This window comes from Chiloscyllium plagiosum, unplaced genomic scaffold (genome assembly GCF_037043375.1).
Source record: "Chiloscyllium plagiosum isolate Xiang-an unplaced genomic scaffold, Cpla_swu_hap1 HiC_scaffold_10, whole genome shotgun sequence".
NCBI lineage: Eukaryota > Metazoa > Chordata > Chondrichthyes > Orectolobiformes > Hemiscylliidae > Chiloscyllium > Chiloscyllium plagiosum.
The window spans coordinates 86,176,337-86,198,171 of NW_028270148.1; the positions used below are offsets into that span (position 1 = coordinate 86,176,337).

A 21,835-nucleotide genomic window follows, 5' to 3' on the forward strand; every position below is an offset into this window, starting at 1 on the left:
GCCAAATTAATACAGAAATGTGGAGGAATTTCTTCTTTCAGAGGGTTGTGAGTCTTTGGAACTCCTTGCCACAGAGATCTGTGGGGGCAGAGTCCTTGTATATACATAGGGCTGAGATAGACAGATTCATGATTAGTAGGGGGACAAAAATCACCCTGTAAGTAGGGGAGCTGCTGCTCTGAGCACAGGTTGTTTTGTTCTTGTGTTTGCTGCCGATTCACTAGTGAGCGGAAAAGATGGGAAGGAAATGGTGTTGATTGAATGAGCAATGAACAGTTAGTTAAGTAAGTGCTGGCATTGAAGTAGTTGCTGGGGAAGACTTTTGCCAGTGCCACAAGGTAGACCCTGGGAAGGAACTGTCTTTTAACACTAGTTGGTCAGAGTGGGTTGATAGGATTTATTTGCCAGGTCTGGAAGTTCTGTTTACTATGGGATGGGGGAGGTGTCTGGGATCAATGGAACTGGGAAAGGGTGGATGCAAAGCAAAGAGAACAGTTTTAAATCTAGTTACAAGTGGAAGTAGCAAAGTTAACTGGGAGCTAGAAAAATTGGAAATCTCCAAAGTACTTAATTTGTTGTAAATTAATGAAGAACCTCTAGCTTAAAACTAAGTAAGTACAAGAGTTGAATGGAGAAAAACGTAGTAGATGCTATTACTGAACCCTGTGTAAACTGCTAAGTTTAAATCAGAGATTGAAATTTGAGATGCTGTAAGAAGAATAGATGCTGCCTAGTTAAAGTGTTCCAACTTTGTGCATCTGTGTGGAACGATACTTACTATGACTTCACCAGTCAATGGAAGCATGTTTATGGGGTGTGGGCTGTTTCTGTCCTGGAAGCAAGTAGAGGCAGGCAATAAGGGAGATGAAAATGGAAATACAGCTGTAATTTTGGTAAAGGTGAGGCAAAGTTCTCGGTGAGTGAGTGGGCAGCGCAGAAGGCATATAGGTTTAGTGATGTCAGATGTCGAGGATAGATGATAGTGAGTGAGGAAAGATGTTACTGTCAATAGTGAGAGTGGTGGAACATGGGCCTTGGTAGGAGATGGGTTCAGCAGCAAATATAAAGTGAGGATGAGGTATTGGAGAGAGGATGGCAGCATTTGTGCTGGCAGCATAGAGACAGTCATTGACCTTCTTCTTAGATTGCTCTGTGTTCCTCCAGCCAGCTGTGGCCGCACTGACCTAAAAGACAATCTGGATCGGGCTGGCTTGGTCTGGTGCCATGGCATTTTCTGCAGGTCCAGGGGATGAGGATGTCCCCGGTCTGCAGCACTGTGTGTGTCAAGGTTGACAGATGTCTGCCCACAAAGTGAAGTACAAACTTTCCCTTGCCTTCCATGCTCAGGGAAAATATCAGGTACCATAGAGGGCAGCTCCAGACTGACCATGCTTGTCAGGGTGCACAACAGCCTTTTAAATATGGTGTTGGTGCCGGGGATTCTGGTCCATTTTGTGTTATTCCAGCAATGGCGAGTTGTTCTGGGATAATGAGTGGTAGAATGGAACTACAATTTAGGATGGGTTTGTAGTAAATTAAATAAATCTGGTAAGATATGGTGAGATCTTATTAAGCCTTTCAATGAGAAACATTCCACGAAACTTGATGAAACTGACACTAAAGTTAAAACAAATGTAAAATTCAGTCCATAAAATCTGCATGGTAACATTATCACCTTCTCCACATTTCCACTGAATCATGCACTATACTAAATTGGAAATATATTGATGATCCTGCATCATGGCTGGTTCAAAATCCTGGAACTCCCTACCTGGTATACTGAAAGTTGTATCATTTATATGCATTAATACTATTTTTGGAATCTTGTTTTCAAAATAGCAGCAGTTGGTTACTTTTGTGAAGGCTTTTGTTAAAAAATATTTATGAAGTCCCTCCAGAACAGTGACTACAAATCCTTGTGGTATTACTGCAAAGATGCTTACACTGTTGGGTTTATAACAGGTAAAGAAAATGTGTACATGTTATCCTGGTTTTCAGTTGAAAAGAATCTTGGATGCGCAGCTTTTAAAAAGAACATACCGTTCAGAGGCAAAATTTCCAGTTCAGTTGAAATATGTTGATTTTGTCAGAATAGTTTCCCTCCTTCGAAGAAGGATTTGTGATTTCTTCAGGGAATGATTTCCTCAGCAGAAGGATATGTCATGAAGCTCCCAAACCAGTAGAGTTTGGTCAGAAATCTTCAGGTTAGTAGAACTCGGAAAGTTTAGGTTCTCAGGTTTGTGAAACGTCTGCAGATTTGGAGAGGACTCATCCAACTGTCTCCATGACCCAAGCAAAAAAACCCGGAATGAGTCAGTTAAGCAGAACTCCAAAGAGTATAACTTCCCTGGGCTGACATCTATGTACTGAATTATATCTGGAACCAGGCTGAAACTTAATTTTAAAATGGTATAAATCAGAAACAAAAACAGACATTTGCTGTAAAAGCTTAGCAGGTCTGGCAGCATCTGTGGAGAGAAATCAGGGTTAATGTTTTGGGTCGAGAGACCCTTCCTCAGAACCCCGTTCTGACCCGAAACATTAACTCTGATTTCTCTCCACAGAGGCTGCCAGACTTGCTGAGTTTTTCCAACAATTTCTGTTTTTGAAACTTAATTTTGCTATATGTTTTGTAATTTTTAAAATTTGTTCTGTGTAATAAACTTCTGTTAAAGAAAAATCTGCAGTCTCGTATATGTATGTTTCAATGACTAATTACCACATTAATGAATTATACGAAACAAAAATAAATGTATGCAAACTAGGTTTAAGCTTTGGCATCTTACGTATCCTGTAGTTTCAGCCTAGATCATAATATCAAAGCTACCATTTGGGAACATCTTCACAACACAGTGTGCACCAGATGATGAAGGCAGTTTACCAATACCTCAAAAGGCAATTAAGAAAGTTCAATAAATGTTGGTCTTACCAGAAATGGAAACATTTCCAAGAACGTATACAGGACATTCAGACCAACTAATCTAATCCAGTGGTTATACTCTACACTAACCTCTTCCTCCAGCCTTCATTCGTCTAATTATTTCAATGTATTCTTCAATTCCTTTCATTGCAATATGCTTGGCTGGCCTCCTCTTAAATCATCTATGCTTGGGTAAAGAGGTTTTCCTGAAATTACTGAACATATTGAAATTAACCTGCTAACTGTATGAATGTTTGCAAGTTTAATAATTTCTCCCTGTAACTTTTCAGCATTTGCCACTTACAATTTGATGCCAGCTGCAAGTTTAGAAATTGTACTCCTGATTTCAAAGTTCACATTGTCAATGGAAGGGTAAGCAACTAGTGCAATGTCACATTGTTTCTAGCCTTTCAACAGTCTGAGTAGCTTTAATCCTGGGCTGTGTGTATTCTGTAGGCCAGCCAGTTCGCTATTTTTCTTTTGTCATGGCTGAACTTTCAGACATTCTTTCAAAGGTCAAACTCCACATGACAATACCTTCACAGTTTGATATCAGACAGTATTCCCAGCGTTTATTCACATCTTGAGTGTAGCACCAGGGCCCTGTGGAATCATTGTCAGGATTTCTGCAATAGTTTTCTTCCAGGTCAGCATGTGGGCTATTCTCTGGGGTGTAACTAATTGAAAAGAAACAGTGTCACTTTAAAAATGTGTTCATTTGAAGGCAATACATGTTTGGCAATAGACAAATGGAGTATTGAAAATTTAAACACAATGCAGTCAAGATTTTGTACATTTATATATTGTATTTCAAAACTCAGACACATCCTAAAGTGCTTCACAGCCTGCAAAGTACTTTCAAAGTGTAATCACAATTATAATGATCTATTTCAGTTCCTAATTCTTATGGTCTTGATGTGGCCAAAACAGTGAATGTTTTTAAGAAGTTACATATTGTCCTTCGGGCTAAGGAGTCAAAGGGTATGCTCAAAGAGAGAGCAGGAACAGGATACTGAACTCGATGATCAGCCATGAGCATATTGAATGGTTGAGCAGGCTCAAAAGGCCAGGTGGCCACCTTCTGCTCCTACTCTCACAGTTTCTATAACAATTTGGTCCATTATACGAGTGTTGACGTTTTGAAAGAATTATGCAATTAGCCCCACTTTGGCTCCTTTTTCCATATCAAATGGAAACTTTAGCTTTGACGATGTATATCTAATTTGTTTTAGAAAATTAGTATTGAATATTTCCATCAACCTTTCATGTAGTGCTTCCCAGATTAAAGTAACGCACTAAATAAAACAAATTTCTTCTTATCTCCTCTCTGATTCTCTGGTTGTAAATTTTTGTCGTGTCTTTTCTGAACCCTCAGCCAATGAAATTGTTTTCTCTCTATTTATTGTATCAAGATCCTGTTTAATCTCTCCTTAATATTCTCTGAAGTGAGGAACAATCCTAGCTTCTCCAGTTTCTCTACGCAACTGACATTCCACGCCCATAACCGTTCCAGTAAGTCTCCCCTTTACCCATTCCAAACATTGCTAACCTTTCTAAAACTCGATGCTGAGAATTGGATGTGAAAACGTTTATCATGAATCATGAACATTAGCAATGTCCCTTCAACTGATATTCTGTTTAGCTTAGAGAGTCATAGAGCCATAGAGATGTACAGCATGGAAACAGACTCTTTGGTCCTACCAGATATCCCAACCCAATCTAGTTCCACCTGCCAGCACCTGGCCCATATCCCTCCAAACCCTTCCTATTCATATACCCATCCAAATGCCTCTTAAAATGTTGCAATTGTACCAGCCTCCACCACTTCCTCTGGCAGCTCATTCCATATACGTACCACCCTCTGCGTGAAAAAGATGCCGCTTAGGTCTCTTTTATATCTTTCCCCTCTCACCCTAAACCTATGCCCTCTAGTTCTGAACTCCCTGACCCCAGGGAAAAAAACTTTGCCTATTTACCCTATCCATGCCCCTCATAATTTTGTAAACCTCTATAAGGTTACTCCTCAGCCTCCGATGCCCCAGGGAAATTTCTCAGTAACATTTTCCATCTGTACTATATTAGGAAAGAATAATGCTTTTTCTAAGCATTTTTTAAAATGTAAAGTCAATCGTATGTAACAAAAATATATTGCAGTTAAGATGGTTGTAGTTGTTTTATTTTGCCACTAAGGAGAGCCATTTTACTAAAAACTGTATTTGCCTTGCCAAACAAAATATGGAGTGATTACTCCGAAAAGAGCACCCGTTCATGTGCAGAAACAGATTGTGACGTGAGCTGTAACAGACTGCAGGAAATATCTGTACATGCCTCACTGACATCAACATCTGCATGGCACCTATTGTGGCTACAAGCCAAGGAGGAGCTGAGGAGGAGACTGGGAACATGCTGGCTGGGGAAGCTGGAAATGAAGGGTCTGGGGAGACAGTGAGGATGCAAAATATTCCCTCCCTGGCAAAATAGTTATCTGCCACATTGCCACCCAACTATCATCTACTGCAGCGGAGGGCAACACACAGATGCAGTATCCAACAGTGCTTGGAGCATGTGCATAAAGTGTGCTGGTGATGGACAGTTCTTTGTTTGTCAGACTCACAAACAGTGAATTTTTGGCCAAGTGGAGGAAGCAACTGGACTGGGCATCTCTGGAAATATATTGTGTAGACCACAAATCCCAGAAAATAACTTCAAATAGGAAACACAGATAACTTTGCAGACAAATGCATCACATTTTGTTTGTTACAGTGACAAGGCACCGCAAATGCATGTTCTTGTACATATGTGGGCTCTCCACCAGTGTTCACAATAAACACAGCCAACAAAGTAAGAGGAGCCTAACTAGATCCAATAATGGATTTTGCTCTTTAAAATGGTTTAAAGTTAGTTTGTAATAAGGAAGCTAATTAAAATCATTATATTTGAAACAACATGAACAGTTCTGAAGAAGCATCACTGGACCTGTAACATTAACTCTGGTTTCTCTGCACAGATGCTGCCAGACCTGCTGACTTTTTCCAGCAAATTCTGTTTGTAGGTTGTAAAGTTTGGTTACTAGGACCAGAGGATTTATACAATTGCGGTTTTAGGTACACAAATATAGTAATCTTGTCTGCAATGTTCTTGCATTATGTCTGAATAGCAATGGGCTAATTCAGTGTAGTGTTCTGGTGTCTTATTATTAATGCAATAATAACAATTGTTTGGCATGTCATTAGTACACTTTTAGCAAAAAGCAACACACACTTGAATGGAGGCAAGTTCTGAATTCTTCAAAGTCCTTTCGTTTGACCCTATTGAGCTCTTCTTTAAACATAATCTATTGGCTGTGGCCTGTTGGCACACATTGCCTGCTTTCAATACTTTTGTAATTGTTTACACATTGAGAGAAATTATGTTAAATACAACAAGAAGCCAATGAATTAAGTACACAATATGGTCCAAATATATTTATCAATTACTTGTAATATTATTTAGTGCGTTTTTAATCCTGAGTCAAGTTAAACATGTTAAATGAAGAAGATTAAAGACTGACTTTGGATTGTGTGGTGTGTTGCTATCCCATCTTTGACAGGCTCTATTAGAAATGGTTTTTGTTGCTGTTCCTCTGTATGTTTCACCGTTGCCGAACTTGCACTCCAACAGAAAAGCTAAGGAAGAAGAAAGAAAGGAATTGGTAAATTGTTAAATAATGTTAAGCTTTGGAAACATTTGAACCAATAGAGGCTGCAAGTTTGGCAAGATTTGGTAAATCAATGAGTGGAGACAAGGGGAGAGAGAAGGGTATTCACCTGAGAAATGAGAAATAAACAATGTCAGGATGCGATAAGACAGTACAAATTCAAAAGTGAATCAACAGGGATTATAGCATTCACTATAATAATAAAAGGAAAAAATATCTTGTATCTGAATTCATATAGCATTCAAAACAAAACAAATGAACTAGTAGTGCATATAGCATCAACGACGTTCAATCTGATAGCCCATCGTAAACTCATGGCTGCAGGATTACATAATATGGACCTAAATATGAAAGAATACATGTCACTTCAGAAGGACAAGACGTTTGGAAAATTTGGAGTGGAAGTCCTGTTACCTAATCATGGGGTTAGCACAACTGATTGGGACGGCCTACGTTCTTGAAACCAGGATGTAGAAACAACTCATTGAGTCATAAAGTTTTACAGTATAGAAAGAGGCCATCAGCCTATTGTGTCCACTCTTGTCATCAAACATCCGTCTATCTTAATCACATTTTCCTGCATTAGTCCACATCCTTGTACGTTATGATGTTTCATCTAAATTGTTCTTAAATGTCATGAGGATTTCTGCCTCTATCATCCTTTAAGACAGTGAGTTCCATAGAACATAGAAGAACATAGAAAAATACAGCGCAGTACAGGCCCTTTGGCCCTCAATGTTGTGTCGTTCCAAGCCCACCTAACCTACACTAGCCCACTATCCTCCATATGCCTATCCAATGCCCATTTAAATGCCCATAAAGAGGGAGAGTCCACCACTGCTACTGGCAGGGCATTCCATGAACTCACGACTCGCTGAGTAAAGAATCTACCCCTAACATCTATCCTATACCTACCACCCCTTAACTTAAAGCTATGCCCCCTCGTAATAGCTGACTCCATACATGGAAAATGGTTCTCATGGTCAACCCTATCTAAACCCCTAATCATCTTGTACACCTCTATCAAGTCACCCCTAAACCTTCTTTTCTCCAATGAAAACAGCCCCAAGTGCCTCAGCCTTTCCTCATACGATCTTCCTACCATACCAGGCAACATCCTGGTAAACCTCCTCTGCACCCGTTCCAATGCCTCCACATCCTTCCTATAGTATGGCGACCAAAACTACACACAATACTTCAGATGCGGCCGCACCAGAGTCTTATACAACTCCAACATGACCTCAGGACTCCAGAACTCAATTCCTCTACCAATAAAAGCCAGTACGCCATATGCCTTCTTCACAGCACTATTTACCTGGGTGGAAACTTTCAGAGATCTGTGTCCATGGACACCAAGGGCGGCACGGTGGCACAGTGGTTAGCACTGCTGCCTCACAGCGCTAGAGACCCGGGTTCAATTCCCGACTCAGGTGACTGACTGTGTGGAGTTTGCACATTCTCCCCGTGTCTGCGTGGGTTTCCTCCGGGTTCTCCGGTTTCCTCCCACAGTCCAAAGATGTGCAGGTCAGGTGAATTGGCCATGCTAAATTGCCCGTAGTGTTAGGTAAAGGGGTAAATGTAGGGGAATAGGTGGGTTGCGCTTCGGCGGGTCGGTGTGGACTTGTTGGGCCGACGGGCCTGTTTCCACACTGTAAGTAATCTAATGTAAGTAATCAAATCTAAAGATCCCTCTGCTCATCCACACTACCAAGTATCCGACCATTAGCCCAGTACCCCATCTTCTTGTTACTCTTACCAAAGTGAATCACCTCACACTTACCTACATTGAACTCCATTTGCCACCTTTCTGCCCAGCTCTGCAGCTTATTTATATCCCGCTGTAACCTGACACATCCTTCCTCACTGTCAACAATTCCACCGACTTTCGTATCATCCGCAAACTTGCTCACCCAACCTTCTAGCCCCTCCTCCAGGTCATTTATAAAAATGACAAACAGCAATGGTCCCAAAACAGATCCTTGCGGAACACCGCTAGTAACTGCACTCCAAGATGAACCTTTACCATCAACTATTACCCTCTGTCTTCTTCCAGCCAGCCAATTCCTAATCCAAACCTCCAACTCACCCTCAATGGCATACCTCCGTATTTTCTGCAGTAGCCTACCATGGGGAACCTTATCAAACGCCTTACTAAAATCCATATACACCACATCTACCGCTTTACCCTCGTCCACCTCCTTAGTCACCTTCTCAAAGAATTCAATAAGGTTTGTGAGGCATGACCTGCCCTTCACAAGACCATGCTGACTATCTTTGATCTCATTATTCCTATCCAGATGTTCATAAATCCTATACCTTACAATTCTCTCTAAGACTGTGCCCACAACAGAAGTGAGACTCACCGGCCTATAGTTACTAGGGTTATCCCTATTCCTCTTCTTGAACAAGGGAACCACATTTGCTATCCTCCAGTCTTTTGGCACTATTCCTGCAGACAACGAGGACATAAAAATCAAGGCAATGGCTCTGCAATCTCCTCCCTTGCTTCCCAGAGAATCCTAGGATAAATGCCATCAGGCCCAGGGGACTTATCTATTTTCACCCTTTCCAGAATTTCCAACACCTCTTCCCTACATACCTCAAAGCCATCCATTCTAATTAATTGTGACTCAGTATTCACATCGGCAACAATGTCCTGTTCCTGAGTGAATACTGATGAAAAGTATTCATTCAGTGTCTCCCAATCTCTTCAGCCTCCACACGCAACTTCCCACTACTATCCTTGACTGGACCTATTCCTACCCGAGTCATTCTTTTGTTCCTGACATACCTATAGAAAGCCTTAGGGTTTTCCCTAATCCTATCAACTAAGGACTTTTCATGTCCCCTCCTTGCTGCTCTTAGCTCTCTCTTCAGATCCTTCCTGGCTACCTTATAACTCTCAATCGCCCCAATTGAACCTTCGCGCCTCATCTTTACATAGGCCGCCCTCTTCCCTTTTACAAGGGATTCCAATTCCTTCAAAGTTTGTGAGAAGATTTGTAGCTCGGGTGCTCGTTGCTGTGGTTCTGTTCGCCGAGCTGGAAGTTTTTGTTGCAAACGTTTCGTCTCCTGTCTAGGTGACATCCTCAGTGCTTGGGAGCCTCCTGTGAAGCGCTTCTGTGGTGTTTCCTCCGGCATTTATAGTGGCCTGTCCCTGCCGCTTCCGGTTGTCAGTTTCAGCTGTCCGCTGTAGTGGCCGGTATATTGGGTCCAGGTCTATGTGTTTGTTGATGGAGTTTGTGGATGAGTGCCAAGCTTCTAGGGCACTCATCCACAAACTCCATCAACAAATACATAGACCTGGACCCAATATACCGGCCACTACAGCGGACAGCTGAAACTGACAACCGGAAGCGGCAGGGACAGGCCACTATAAATGCCGGAGGAAACACCACAGAAGCGCTTCACAGGAGGCTCCCAAGCACTGAGGATGTCACCTAGACAGGGGACGAAACGTTTGCAACAAAAACTTCCAGCTCGGCGAACAGAACCACAGCATTCCAAGTCCTTATTAAACCACGGCTCCCTCACACGACCCTTTCCTCCCTGCCTGACAGGTACATACTTATCAAGGACACTCAATAGTTGCTCCTTGAACAAGCTCCACATATCAATTGTGCCCTCCTCTTGAAGCCTACATTTCCAAGCCACACATCCTAAGTCGTGTCTCACCGCATCATAATTTCCCTGCCCCCAGCTATAACTCTTGCCCTGCAGTGCACACTTATCCCTCTCCATCACTAGAGTAAAAGTCACTGAATTGTGGTCACTGTCCCCAAAGTGCTCACCTACCTCCAATTCTAACACCTGGCCTGGTTCGTTACCCAGAACCAAATCCAGTATAGCCTCACCTCTTGTTGGCCTGTCTACATATTGTGTCAGGAAACCCTCCTGCACACATTGGACAAACACCGACCCATCTAATGAACTCGAGCTATAGCTTTCCCAGTCAATATCTGGAAAGTTAAAGTCCCCCATAACAACGACCCTATTACTTTCACTCTTCTCCTGAATCATCCTCGCAATCCTTTCTTCTACGTCTCTAGGACTATTAGGAGGCCTGTAGAAAACTCCTAACAGGGTGACCTCACCTTTCCTATTCCTAACCTCAGCCCAAACTACCTCAGATGGCGAGAATTCATCCATCGTCCTTTCCACCGCTGTAATACTATCTTAGACAAGCAATGCCACACCTCCCCCTCTTTTACACCCACCTCTGACCCTACTAAAACATTTAAACCCTGGAACTTGCAACAGCCAATCCTGTCCCTGTTCTACCCATGTCTCCGTAATAGCCACAACATCGAAATCCCAGGTACCAACCCACGCTGCAAGTTCACCTACCTTATTTCGTATACTTCTTGCATTGAAGTATACACACTTCAAGCCACTTTCCTGTTTACAGGCACCCTCCTTTGAGATTGATGCCATATTCCTAACCTCCCTACACTCCAGGTCCTGCACCCTAAAGCTACAGTCTAGGTTCCCATGCCTCTGCAGAGTTAGTTTAAACCCCCCCAAAGAGCACTAGCAAACCTCCCCCCAAGGATACTTTAGTGCCCCTCAGGTTCAGGTGTAGACCATCCTGTTTATAGAGGTCCCACCTTCCCCAGAAAGAACCCCAGTTATCCAGATACCGGAATCCCTCCCTCCTGCACCATCCCTGTAGCCACGCATTTAACTGTTCTCTCTCCCTATTCCTCGACTCTCTATCACGTGGCACGGGTAACAAACCAGAGACAACAACTCTGTTTGTTCTAACTCTGAGCTTCCAACCTAGCTCCCTGAAAGCCTGCCTAACATCCTCAGCCCTCTTCCTACCTATGTCGTTGGTGCCAATGTGGACCACGACTTCGGGCTGCTCCCCCTCCCCCTTAAGGACCCGGAAAACATGATCAGAGACATCACGTACCCTTGCACCTGGGAGGCAACATACCAAACGTGAGTCTCTCTCGCCCCCACAAAACCGCCTATCTGTGCCCTGAACTATCGAGTCCCCAATAACTATTGCCCTGCTCTTCTCCACCCTTCCCTTCTGAGCAACGGGGACAGGCTCCGCACCAGAGGCCTGAACCCCATTGTTTACCCCTGGTAAGCCGTCCCCCCCACAAGTATCCAAAACGGTATACTTGTTCTTGAGGGGAACGGCCACAGGAGGTCCCTGCACTGGCTGCTTCCTCCCAGTCCCCCTCACTGTCACCCATCTGTCTGCAACCTTTGGAGTTACTACTTCCCTAAAGCTCCGATCTATGACCCCTTTTGCCTCCCGAATGATCCTAGGTTCATCCAACTCCAGCTCCAGTTCCCTAACACGGTCTTGGAGGAGCTGGAGATGGGTGCACTTCCTGCAAGTGTAATCAGCAGGGACGACCATGGCATCCCTCACCTCAAACATGTTGCAAGAGGAACATTGCACTGCCTTCACTGCCATCCCTCTAAAAGTAACTTTTTAAAAAAAAACTAGGTCCAAGAATAGAACAAGCAAAATGCAGCACTTACCTACTTACCACAACGGGTCTTATTATTAGGTTAGAGGAGGAGGGAGGGTGGGAGGCACTACCTCTGTAGTGCCTCGGTTCCTCTCCTGCGCGCTTTCATAGGGAAAAAAACCTACCCAGGTAAGCTTGCGCTACACCAGCTTCCGGGTCCGCGCCGCACTTTTTAAAAAAAAACTTTCAAATTTAAACCGTTAAACAAACGTCACCGAGCCTTCCAGCAGCCACTGCCAAACAGCGCTTACCTGCTCCACTGAGAGAGTGAGTTCCAGATGCCCACAACCCTTAGTGAAACAATTTTTCCTCAACTCCCCTCTAAACATTCTGCTCCTTGCCTTTAAAGTGTTTGTTGAACCCCTCTACGAGGAGAATGGTTTCTCCCGATCTACCTTGCCTACATCCATCACATTATACTATAGGAAACCAAATATATTATAGGGAACCTTCCAGAACCAGGGACCAGGAGGATGCTGGGAAGGTACGTTTCCCATTTTAAGGTTTGTTCCTATCTGTGGTTTCAGGCTTCTGTGATAGGTCCTGAAACAAACCCCTCGGGGGTAAGGGGGGACTACTGTATATAGATATTATAAAAAGAACTATTCATGAAGTGAGTATTGGTCCAATAAAAAATACTCTGGTGAATTAGTAATGGAAAATAACGGTATAGCTGAGGAATTGAACAAGAATTTTGTATCAGTCTTCACCGTAGAGGGTACTAATCATTGTATAAGCCAAATAGGACTTGAAACACCTAACTAACATCACTAGAAAAGCTCTTCCATCTGGAAATAAAGGACTTTCTTGAGGGTGCTACCCAGTTTTTGGTAGTTGCCCCTAAGAGTGTTATCAGAATGTTTCATAGAAGTAATACATTCTTAATCTTAAGGTGAATTTGATTTCTCACATGAGGGAATCATGCATTTCAGATGTAATGTAACTAGCTATTAAGAGTGTTTTTATTCACTTGTGAAATGTGGACGGCACAGGCTGACCAGCATTTGTTGCTCATCCCCAGTTGCACCTGAAAAGGTGGCGGTGAGCTGCCGTCTTCAACCACATACTGTGAGTTTACCCACAATGCCATTGGGGAGAGAATTCCAGGATTTTGACACAGCAATAGTGAAGGGAATGCAATATTTTCAAGGATGCTAAATGGCTTGGAGGGGAACTTGCAGATGACGCAATCCCCAGTGTCTGCCCTTGTCCTACTAGATAGAAATGTTCATGGGTTTGTAAAGTACTGTCTAAGGATCTTTGGTAAATTTCTGAATTGAATCTTGTAGGTAATATACACTGCTGCAGCTGATTATCAGTGGTGGAGGGACTGGATGTTTGTAGATGTGGTGCCAATCAGATTGCCTGCTTTGTCCTGAATTGTGTCAAACTTCTTGAGTGTTGTTGGAGCTGCACTCATCCAGAAAAGTGAGACATACTTCATCACACTGTTGACTTTTGTCTTGTAGATGATGGACAAGCGTTGCGGCGCCAGGAGGTGAGTCACTCACTGCAGTATTCCTAGTCTCTGACCTGCTCTTGTAGACACTGTATTTATTCCAGTTAAGTTTCTGTTCAATGGTAATCTTCAGGATGTTGATAGTGGTAACAGCATTGAACATCTTAATTGAGATGGTCTTTGCCTGGCATTTGTGTGGTGTGGATGTTTCTTGCTACTTGTCAGACCAAGCCTGGATTTTATCTGGATCTTGTGCATTTGAGCATAAACTGCTTCAATATCTAAGGAGTTATGAATGGCACTGAACATTGTGTAATCATAAGCAAACATCCCCACTTCTGACCTTATGGTGGTGGGGAGGCCATTGATGAAGCAGCTGAAGTTAGTTGGACCTAGGACACTAACCTGAGGAAGTCCTTCAGAGATGGAATCATAGAACCTTTACAGAGCAGTTGGAGGCCATTAAACTTGTCTAGTCTGCAAAGACCCTCTGAAGAATATCGCAGCCAGACCAACATCCCCACTATACCCATACTTACCATCTAGCCTGCATAACCTTGGATGCCATGGGGCAATTTAGAATGGCAATCCTCCTAATCTTTGGACTGTGGGAGGAAACTGAAGCACCTGACGGAAATGCATGCAGATACAGGGAGAACATGCCTGAGATTAAAATCCAATCCCTGCTATTGTGAGGCAGCAGTGCTAACCACTGTGCCACACCCCAGATCTGGAGCTGGGATGACTGACCCCTAACAAGCACAATCATCTTCCTGTGTGCCAGATATGACTCTGACCAGTGGAGAGTTTGCCCTTATTCCCATTGATTCCAGTTTTGCTAAGGCTCCTTGATGCTACATTCAGTCAAGTGCGATCTTAAGGTCAAGGGCTGTCGCTCTCACCTCACCTCTGGAATTCAACTCTTTTGTCCATGTTTGAACCAAGGCAGTAATGAGATCAGGCACTGAGTGGCTCCAGCGGAACCCAAGTGGGCATCAATGAGCAGGTTATTGCTGAACAAGTGATGCTTGATTGCACTGTTAATGATATCTTCCAGCACTTTACTGATAATCAAGAATAGCCTGATAGGGCGGTAATTGGCATGGTTGGGTTTCTCCTATGTTTTGTGTACAGGACATACCTGGACAATTTTCTATATTGTCAGCTAGATGCCAGTGTTGTTAACTGTCCTGGAACAACTGACTAAAGGTGTGTCAAGTTCTGAAGCGCAAGTCTTTATCACATTGCCAGAACGCTGTCAGGACCCATAGCTTTTGCAGTATCCAGTGCCTCCAACTGTTTCTTGATTTCACATGAAGTGAATCAAATTGGCTGAATGCTTATATCTGTAATGCTGGGGACCACTGGAAGAGGTTGAGATGAGTTATGTACATGGCACTACTGGCTGAAGATTGCTATGAAAGCTTCAGCCTCATTTTTTGCACTGACATGCTTGGCTCTTCCATCATTGAGGATGGGAATATTTGTGGAGCCTCCTTCTCCAGTAAACTGTTTAATTGTTCACCATCATTCAAAACTGGACATGGCAGGACTGCGGAACTTGGATCTGATCTGTTGGTTGTGGGATTGCTTAGCTTTATCTATGACTTGCTGCTTATACTGTTTGGCACGCAAGTAAACCTGTCTGGTAGCTTCATTTTTTTTAAAAGTATGACTTGTACTGCTCCTGGCATGTCTTCCTGCACTCTCTATTGAACCAGAGCTGATCCCTGGTTTGATGATAATGGTTGAGTGGAGCCATGAGGTTACAGATTGTGCTGGATTACAATTCTGCTGCTGTTGATGGCCCTGCTGGTGATGAGTGTCTCATGGATGCCCAGTCTTCAGTTGCTATATCTGTTTGAAGTCTATTATATTTTGCACAGTGATAGTGCCACATATCACTTTATAGAAGATTCTCAGATGGTAGATTACCTTCCCTGAGGAGCATTCATGAGCTAGATGGGTTTTTCTGACACTCAAAATCATATCATGGTCATCAGTAAGTTCTTAATTTGAGACCTTTTAAAAATTGAATTCAAAGTCCACCAACTGCCATGGTCAGATTCAAACCTGGCTCCCCAGAATATCAGATGAGTTCTGGATTATAGTCTAGCAATAGTACCAAGAAGCTGTACCCAAGAGAATAATAGAGGACTGTTCCTGCATAAAGATGACCAGTTTTTGGTATTTGGCTCTAAGTATTTACATAGACATATTAAGTAATATGTAATGAATAAATTCTATGTCAAAAACAAAATCTATCTTTTATCTAAGATCTCATGCGGGCATCCATCCTCACTTGGTACCAATAACACTGACAGATATCCCACATGATTCCAGCAGAAACAAACACATACAAACAAAGTAACATCACTGAAACAGCTGTAAATCAGGAAATGGAAGCAAGGAACTTAAAAAAACTACAATCAACAGGGATTTGGTACTGAGCAAATTATTCAAGCTGTGCCTGACAAACCCTTTGATCCTGATGGACTTCAAAAGAGGTGGCTGGTGAGATAATTAATTTTCCAATATTCCTTTGACTCAACATAAGTTCCATTCAACTGGAACGCAGCAAAAGTAACTTCTTTCTTCAAAAGGAAAGGAGAGAGAAATCAGGAAACTTTAGGCCAGATAGCTTAGCATCTGGCATAAGGAAGATATTAGAAGTTATTTTTAAAGACATTGGGAGAGATTTAATGGGGAATGACAGTCTCATTCAGAGATCACACTCAGGGGCTCAGAAATGTTGAGCTTTGCTTCCATTCTGACAGTTGTTTTGTAGCGCAGAACAAGTTGTTGGAGATAAGTAGTGTAACTGATCTGGGGAGAAGTAGATTGGGGTGTGTGAGTTGAGTATGGGGTCTGCTTAATATTTATCAGGAGTTAGGTCATGTATTTAATAGTCTAATTTTTCCTAAGCAACTATTTTACATAATTTCATTAGAACCATCGGAAGTCTCCAATTTAAATGGAGAATTTCAGAGGGATCACAGCACAGTGAAATTATCAAATAGAAAATTCAATTTCCTGGGCAATTCCTTCTGAGTGGGCTGTGATGGGGATTCTGCAAGGATCCCATGTACAATTGTGATCTATGCTGGCATAATGGCTGCCTGGACCAGCAGAAAATAACAAGGCACTTAGAAAGCTTCATGGCAATCCAGCAGAGCCAACATGGCTTTATGAAAGGGAAATCATGTTAACCAATTTGTTGGCATTCTTTGAGGAAATAAAATATGATGTGGATAAAGTGGACTCAATAGATGTACTGTACTTAGATTTCCGGAAGGCCCTTGATAAGATACCATATCAAAGGTTATTGGGGAAAATAAAAGCTCATCTCATAGGGGATCATAAATTGCCATGGGTGGAGGATTGTGTAGCTGGTAGGAAACTGAGAATAGGTGCAAATAGGCCTTCTTCTGACAGCTGAAGTGTGCCAAGCACAAATATATAGCCACATGCCTGGAAGGAAAGCATCAGCAGGCAATGATATAGCGACTGTCAGATCTTGGACACAGTAGCATCAAGGAGCAATATCCTCTGTAAGAAGATTGAATCAAGTGATTGGGAGGGCACAGGATAGGATGGGGGAGCAAGAAGGAAATGGAAGCCAAACACTCAGCATATCATCCACCACTGAAGACCTGGAAATGATCAAAGACGAGTGCCGCAGGAGACTACAACTCCTTCGGTGGACAATCACCAAGATCTGTGTCCTTGCCATAAAACACATTACACCTCCCTCTACTGGCCACCATCCCATTCCAGTAGCTATTAACTTCACTGGGTCCTTGAATCTTTTCACCTCTGACTCCCTTCAAGAATCAACTGTGGACCTTAATAGCATCGTGAAAACAGCTACACGTCACAACAATTTGCAGGTCACTAATGCTGTCTGGTAGGACTGGAATACACATTTATATACTGAAAGGCATGGCCTTGTAATTGCAGGGAACAGTTGATTCCACCTCAAACACTGGAATCCACAAAACACATTATTGGTTGCACCCACATAGCCTTCAACATAGCCTTCAACATAGCCTTCAACACCTCAATCTTGACCCAATCAGATTCATCAAGAGGGAAGTATTCTTCTCCCTCAACATTCAACTTGTGCTCATCTGCTATGTTTCTGGAAGCTCATATAGCCTTCATCCTGTTCCATCATCCTCAGCTAGTCCAAGCTGCCTCAGCCCAAGGCAGAAAGGCAGTTCACTCTCTGCGGATGTACAAAGGTGATAGAACGGATGCTACCAGTTCATTCTGACAACTATTAAGTAGGGCATTGGATTTCTCAAAATCGGTTGCTTAAATCAACCAGGTGTCACCATCAAATGCCCTTCTCCAAGGATTTGGGGCATTATGGTGACATGTTGTGCTCTCCTTAATGTGGCCTTGGGAGATGTACGTGATTTGAGGGTGGTGAGACCCCTATCAGCAGAGAAGCTAAGAGAGGAAGCAGAGGAGAAAGACGGGAATGAACAGAGACATGCACCTTCTGCACAATTAAGTGACTGCCTTCTGCCATCTGATAAGAAGAGGACCTCTATCTTCTCTCTCATAACCTACCTGCCTCGAGTTCAGACATCCTGCCTCCTGTGGAAAGCTTTAGCAGACCTCTCCCTTAAAACAGCAGCAGTCTCAGTGATATGTGTTACAGAGTTTCTTAAATTCATTCAACTTGGCTTTGTTTCTGTCCCTGGCTCTAATTGGATAGATATCTTGTCTCCATATCGATTAAGGGCTTCCCAACATGAAAATCTTAACATATTCTGTTTTCCACTGCAGTCCCAAAAACAGATCTGGCTACTGTCTACTGCCTCCTTGGTGAAAGTATCGTACATCAGATCTTCTCAGCTTCCTGTGATCGAGAAATGCAATGAATGGAATGAAAAGAAGTTTAAGAAAGACCTGATGGGCCTATAGCTTCTGATGAGTGGTGCCTTCAGGCAGGGAATAATTGCCTTCTATGTTGTTAAGAAACATTGTAAGGAGACCTGGTGAACTATAGACCTATGAGTCTGACTTTGGTTGTGGATAAACTGTTGGACATGATTTATGGGCATTTTGAGGGGCAAAAATTGATTAGGGATAGTCAGTATGGTGTTGTGTGAGGAAAATTATGTCTCACAATCTTAATTGAGTGCTTTGAGGAAGTCACCAAAAAGATTGATAAGGGCAGAGCAATAGACGTTGTTTACTTGGACTTCAACAAAGCCTTCAACAAGGTTCCGCATGGTAGACTAATTAGTAAAGTTAGGTCATGTGGGATGCAGGGTGAGCTTGCCAATTGGATACATAATTGGCTTAATGGCAGGAAACAGAGAGTGGTGGTGGAGGGTTGCTTTACGGACTGGAGCCCTATCATTAGCGGTGGTCCACAGGGATCAGTTGTGGGTCCTCTTTTGTTTGTTGTTTATATAAATGATTCAGATGAGAATATAGAAAGCATGGCTTGTAAGTTTGCAAACAACAGCAAAAACGGTGACATAGTAAGCAGCGGAGAAGATTGTCTAAGATTACAAAGGGATCTTGATCAAATGGGCCAATGGGCTGGAAAATGGCAGATGGAGTTCAATCTGGATAAATGCAAGATATCGTAATTTGATTCAATAAACAAGGGTAGGGCTTATAGAATTATGGTAGAGCCATGGGTAGTGTCGTAGAATGGGGGAACTAAGGCTTTAAGTACGTAATTCTTTGAAGCTTGTGTTACATATAGACAGGTTGGTTAAAAAGGCATTTAGCATGCTTGCCTTCAATGTTCAGTCCTTTGAGTACAGGAGTTGGGGAGTCACTCTGAGGTTGTACAGGGCATTGGTGAGGCCTTTTCTGAAGTACTGTTATATGAAGGACATAGGTTTGAATCATAAAGAAAGGCTGGATAGGCTGGGACCTTATAGACATTTATAAAATAATAAGGGATAAAAATAAAGTAGTTGTCTTTTCCCTAGGATGGGAAATTTCAAGACTAGGGGGCACATTTTTAAGGTGAGAAGAGAGAGATTTAAAAAAGACATGAGGGGCAAATTCTTCACACAGAGGGTGGTTTGCATGTGGAATGAACTTCCTGAGGAAGTGGTGGATGTGGGTCCAATTACAATGTTTAAAAGACTCTGGATTAGGAAAGGTTTGGAGGGATTTGGGGGCCAAGAGTAGGCAGGTGGGGGATTATGTTTAGCATGGACTGGTTGGACCGAAGGGTCTGCTTCCATGCTGTATGACTCTATGACTCTGTGTCATATCATTCAAGAGGTTTCCATCTTAACCTCCTCCTAGTCTTCATCATCATCCTTTTCAACCCCAGGAATAGATTGCTGATTGGAAGTACAAGTTCCAGTATCTACCTTCTCCTGACTGTAATTATTGCAGATGAAATGTTGAGTGTAGCACCAGAAGCCTAAGCAGATGTACACATGAAGGCAAAATGAAGTAAACATCCTACTTAAGCAGACAAAATTATTTCCTCAATGTAATAGCTCCCTTGTGGATGTTTTTCACTGTTTACAGTACCATTGACATGGTGACAGTTTTAATTAGAGTCAAGTTTGGTACGAGGCTTGGAGAATACATGCGGGAATATTAACCACGCACTACCTAATCTCATTTAAACATGACAGAGCAGGTTCTTGTTGGGCATTAAAGGGTAATGACATATTTTTCAGGTACTAACTCAGATGGCAGTTTTTGAAGTGAGGGATAAATATACAAAGAGCTGCTCCCCAATAGCTTTATTTTACATCTGAGGCATCCTAATAGTTACAACATTTTAATATCCGTGTGTAAAACGAAGCAAACTGTATGAAATTTTGGACTAATATTGAACACTAATGAAAATTCTGGCAGATTCAAAATTACTATTGCATAACGAATAGAAGATAAAAAAATCGGGCCAGTTATGTCAGTGTTCTGTGCCATGAAAACAAAGTGTTTGAAATGCGCAATGTGCTGACCAAACTATTTTTCTATTTGTAAAATTCTATTTCATATTTGCTTAACCTCTCTGTGTGCAAATAGTCACCCTTTGGTCAAACTACAACTTCTGTCTGGTTAAAAATTTATAATCCACTGTGCATTTTAGTGGAATGAGTGGGAGTCAGAGATAAGACATTTCGATGGGGGAAGATGAGAGCTCCCTATATGGATTCCTTAATTTCTTTATCATTTAGAATTCCTGAAAGGGCCTTAAAAATTCTATGCATGGTAAACTTACAAAAGGTACTAAGACCTGTAAAGTAAATCCATATATTTTCTGTCTTGACTATATTTCTGGCCCTGTGAAATGAAGTGTAAAAGATATCCTTAATGCATTTTAATCATACTGTTAATCCCAAAAATATCTAGGACACATAGCCTCCACATTGACAGTGGATGCTATGAGTTATTCCATACACACTGTCAATAATATTTCACAAGTTCATTAATTTTCTCAGCAGTAGCACATGAACTCCAGTTTAAGTGACCTGGTGATATTGGACTGTTCATACAATCCTTTACATCCATCACAGAGGACAAACAGATAAAATATATTCTTCTAGATAATATCTATAAGACAGCACAACCAGAAATGCAGCACTCCTTCAGTATTGCACTAGAATTTCAGTCTGGATTATGTGCTCAGGTTTCTGATGTTTGGTGTAGACCCAGGGTCTTCTGACTCAGTGAGCCATAGCTAACTGTGAATTTGAAACATTTTTCCATTTGAAGTAATTAAAACGGCTTTTGTGCCCATTTCTAAACATTCACAGAACACCACTATTCACAGGACTTTACAAATTTAAATTTGTTTTTGATTAGATAAGATACCCATAATTTGGATTTGGTATTTTTGCATTTCTAATTGATGTAACATTTAACAAGATTGACTGTATCACTCTCCTAATCCTTTACTTAAATGAGTTAAGACCTTAAATTACCTTGTTTCTCATAAAGAATGACATTTGGTTTTCTCACCACTGATTGTGTATGACTATTATCTGCTGTAGTGATACATTCTTGATTCTTCTGAGTGAAGAGGAATGCTCTGACAAATAAAACATACAATGAGAAATATTATGAGATAAAATGCAATATGAATAATTCTGACTTTAGTGTAAAAAATGTGATATTGGATCAGCACCCATCATACGTCCCCTGGTTTCACTTTAATTGAAAACAAACAATCGGCTCTTGACCCAATATTAACATTCATGAAAACGACTCCCAATAATATAGCTGAGGCTAAACCAATCCAAGCCAACATAATTAGATAATGAAGG

The 21,835-nt window shown here is 42.0% G+C and overlaps 1 protein-coding gene across 1 annotated transcript in view; it reads right to left on the reverse strand.

Annotated features, from left to right (window-relative positions):
* Positions 1–21,835, reverse strand: part of LOC122552971 (plasminogen) — an 82,791-nt gene that overhangs the window by 59,461 nt on the left and 1,495 nt on the right. Inside the window, exons 3-5 of the mRNA XM_043696295.2 lie at positions 21,494–21,600; positions 6,471–6,585; positions 3,458–3,597 (exon numbers count right to left, since the gene is read on the reverse strand). Of these exons, the coding sequence (XP_043552230.1) occupies positions 3,458–3,597; positions 6,471–6,585; positions 21,494–21,600 (362 nt within the window). The remainder of the gene's footprint in view (positions 1–3,457; positions 3,598–6,470; positions 6,586–21,493; positions 21,601–21,835) is intronic.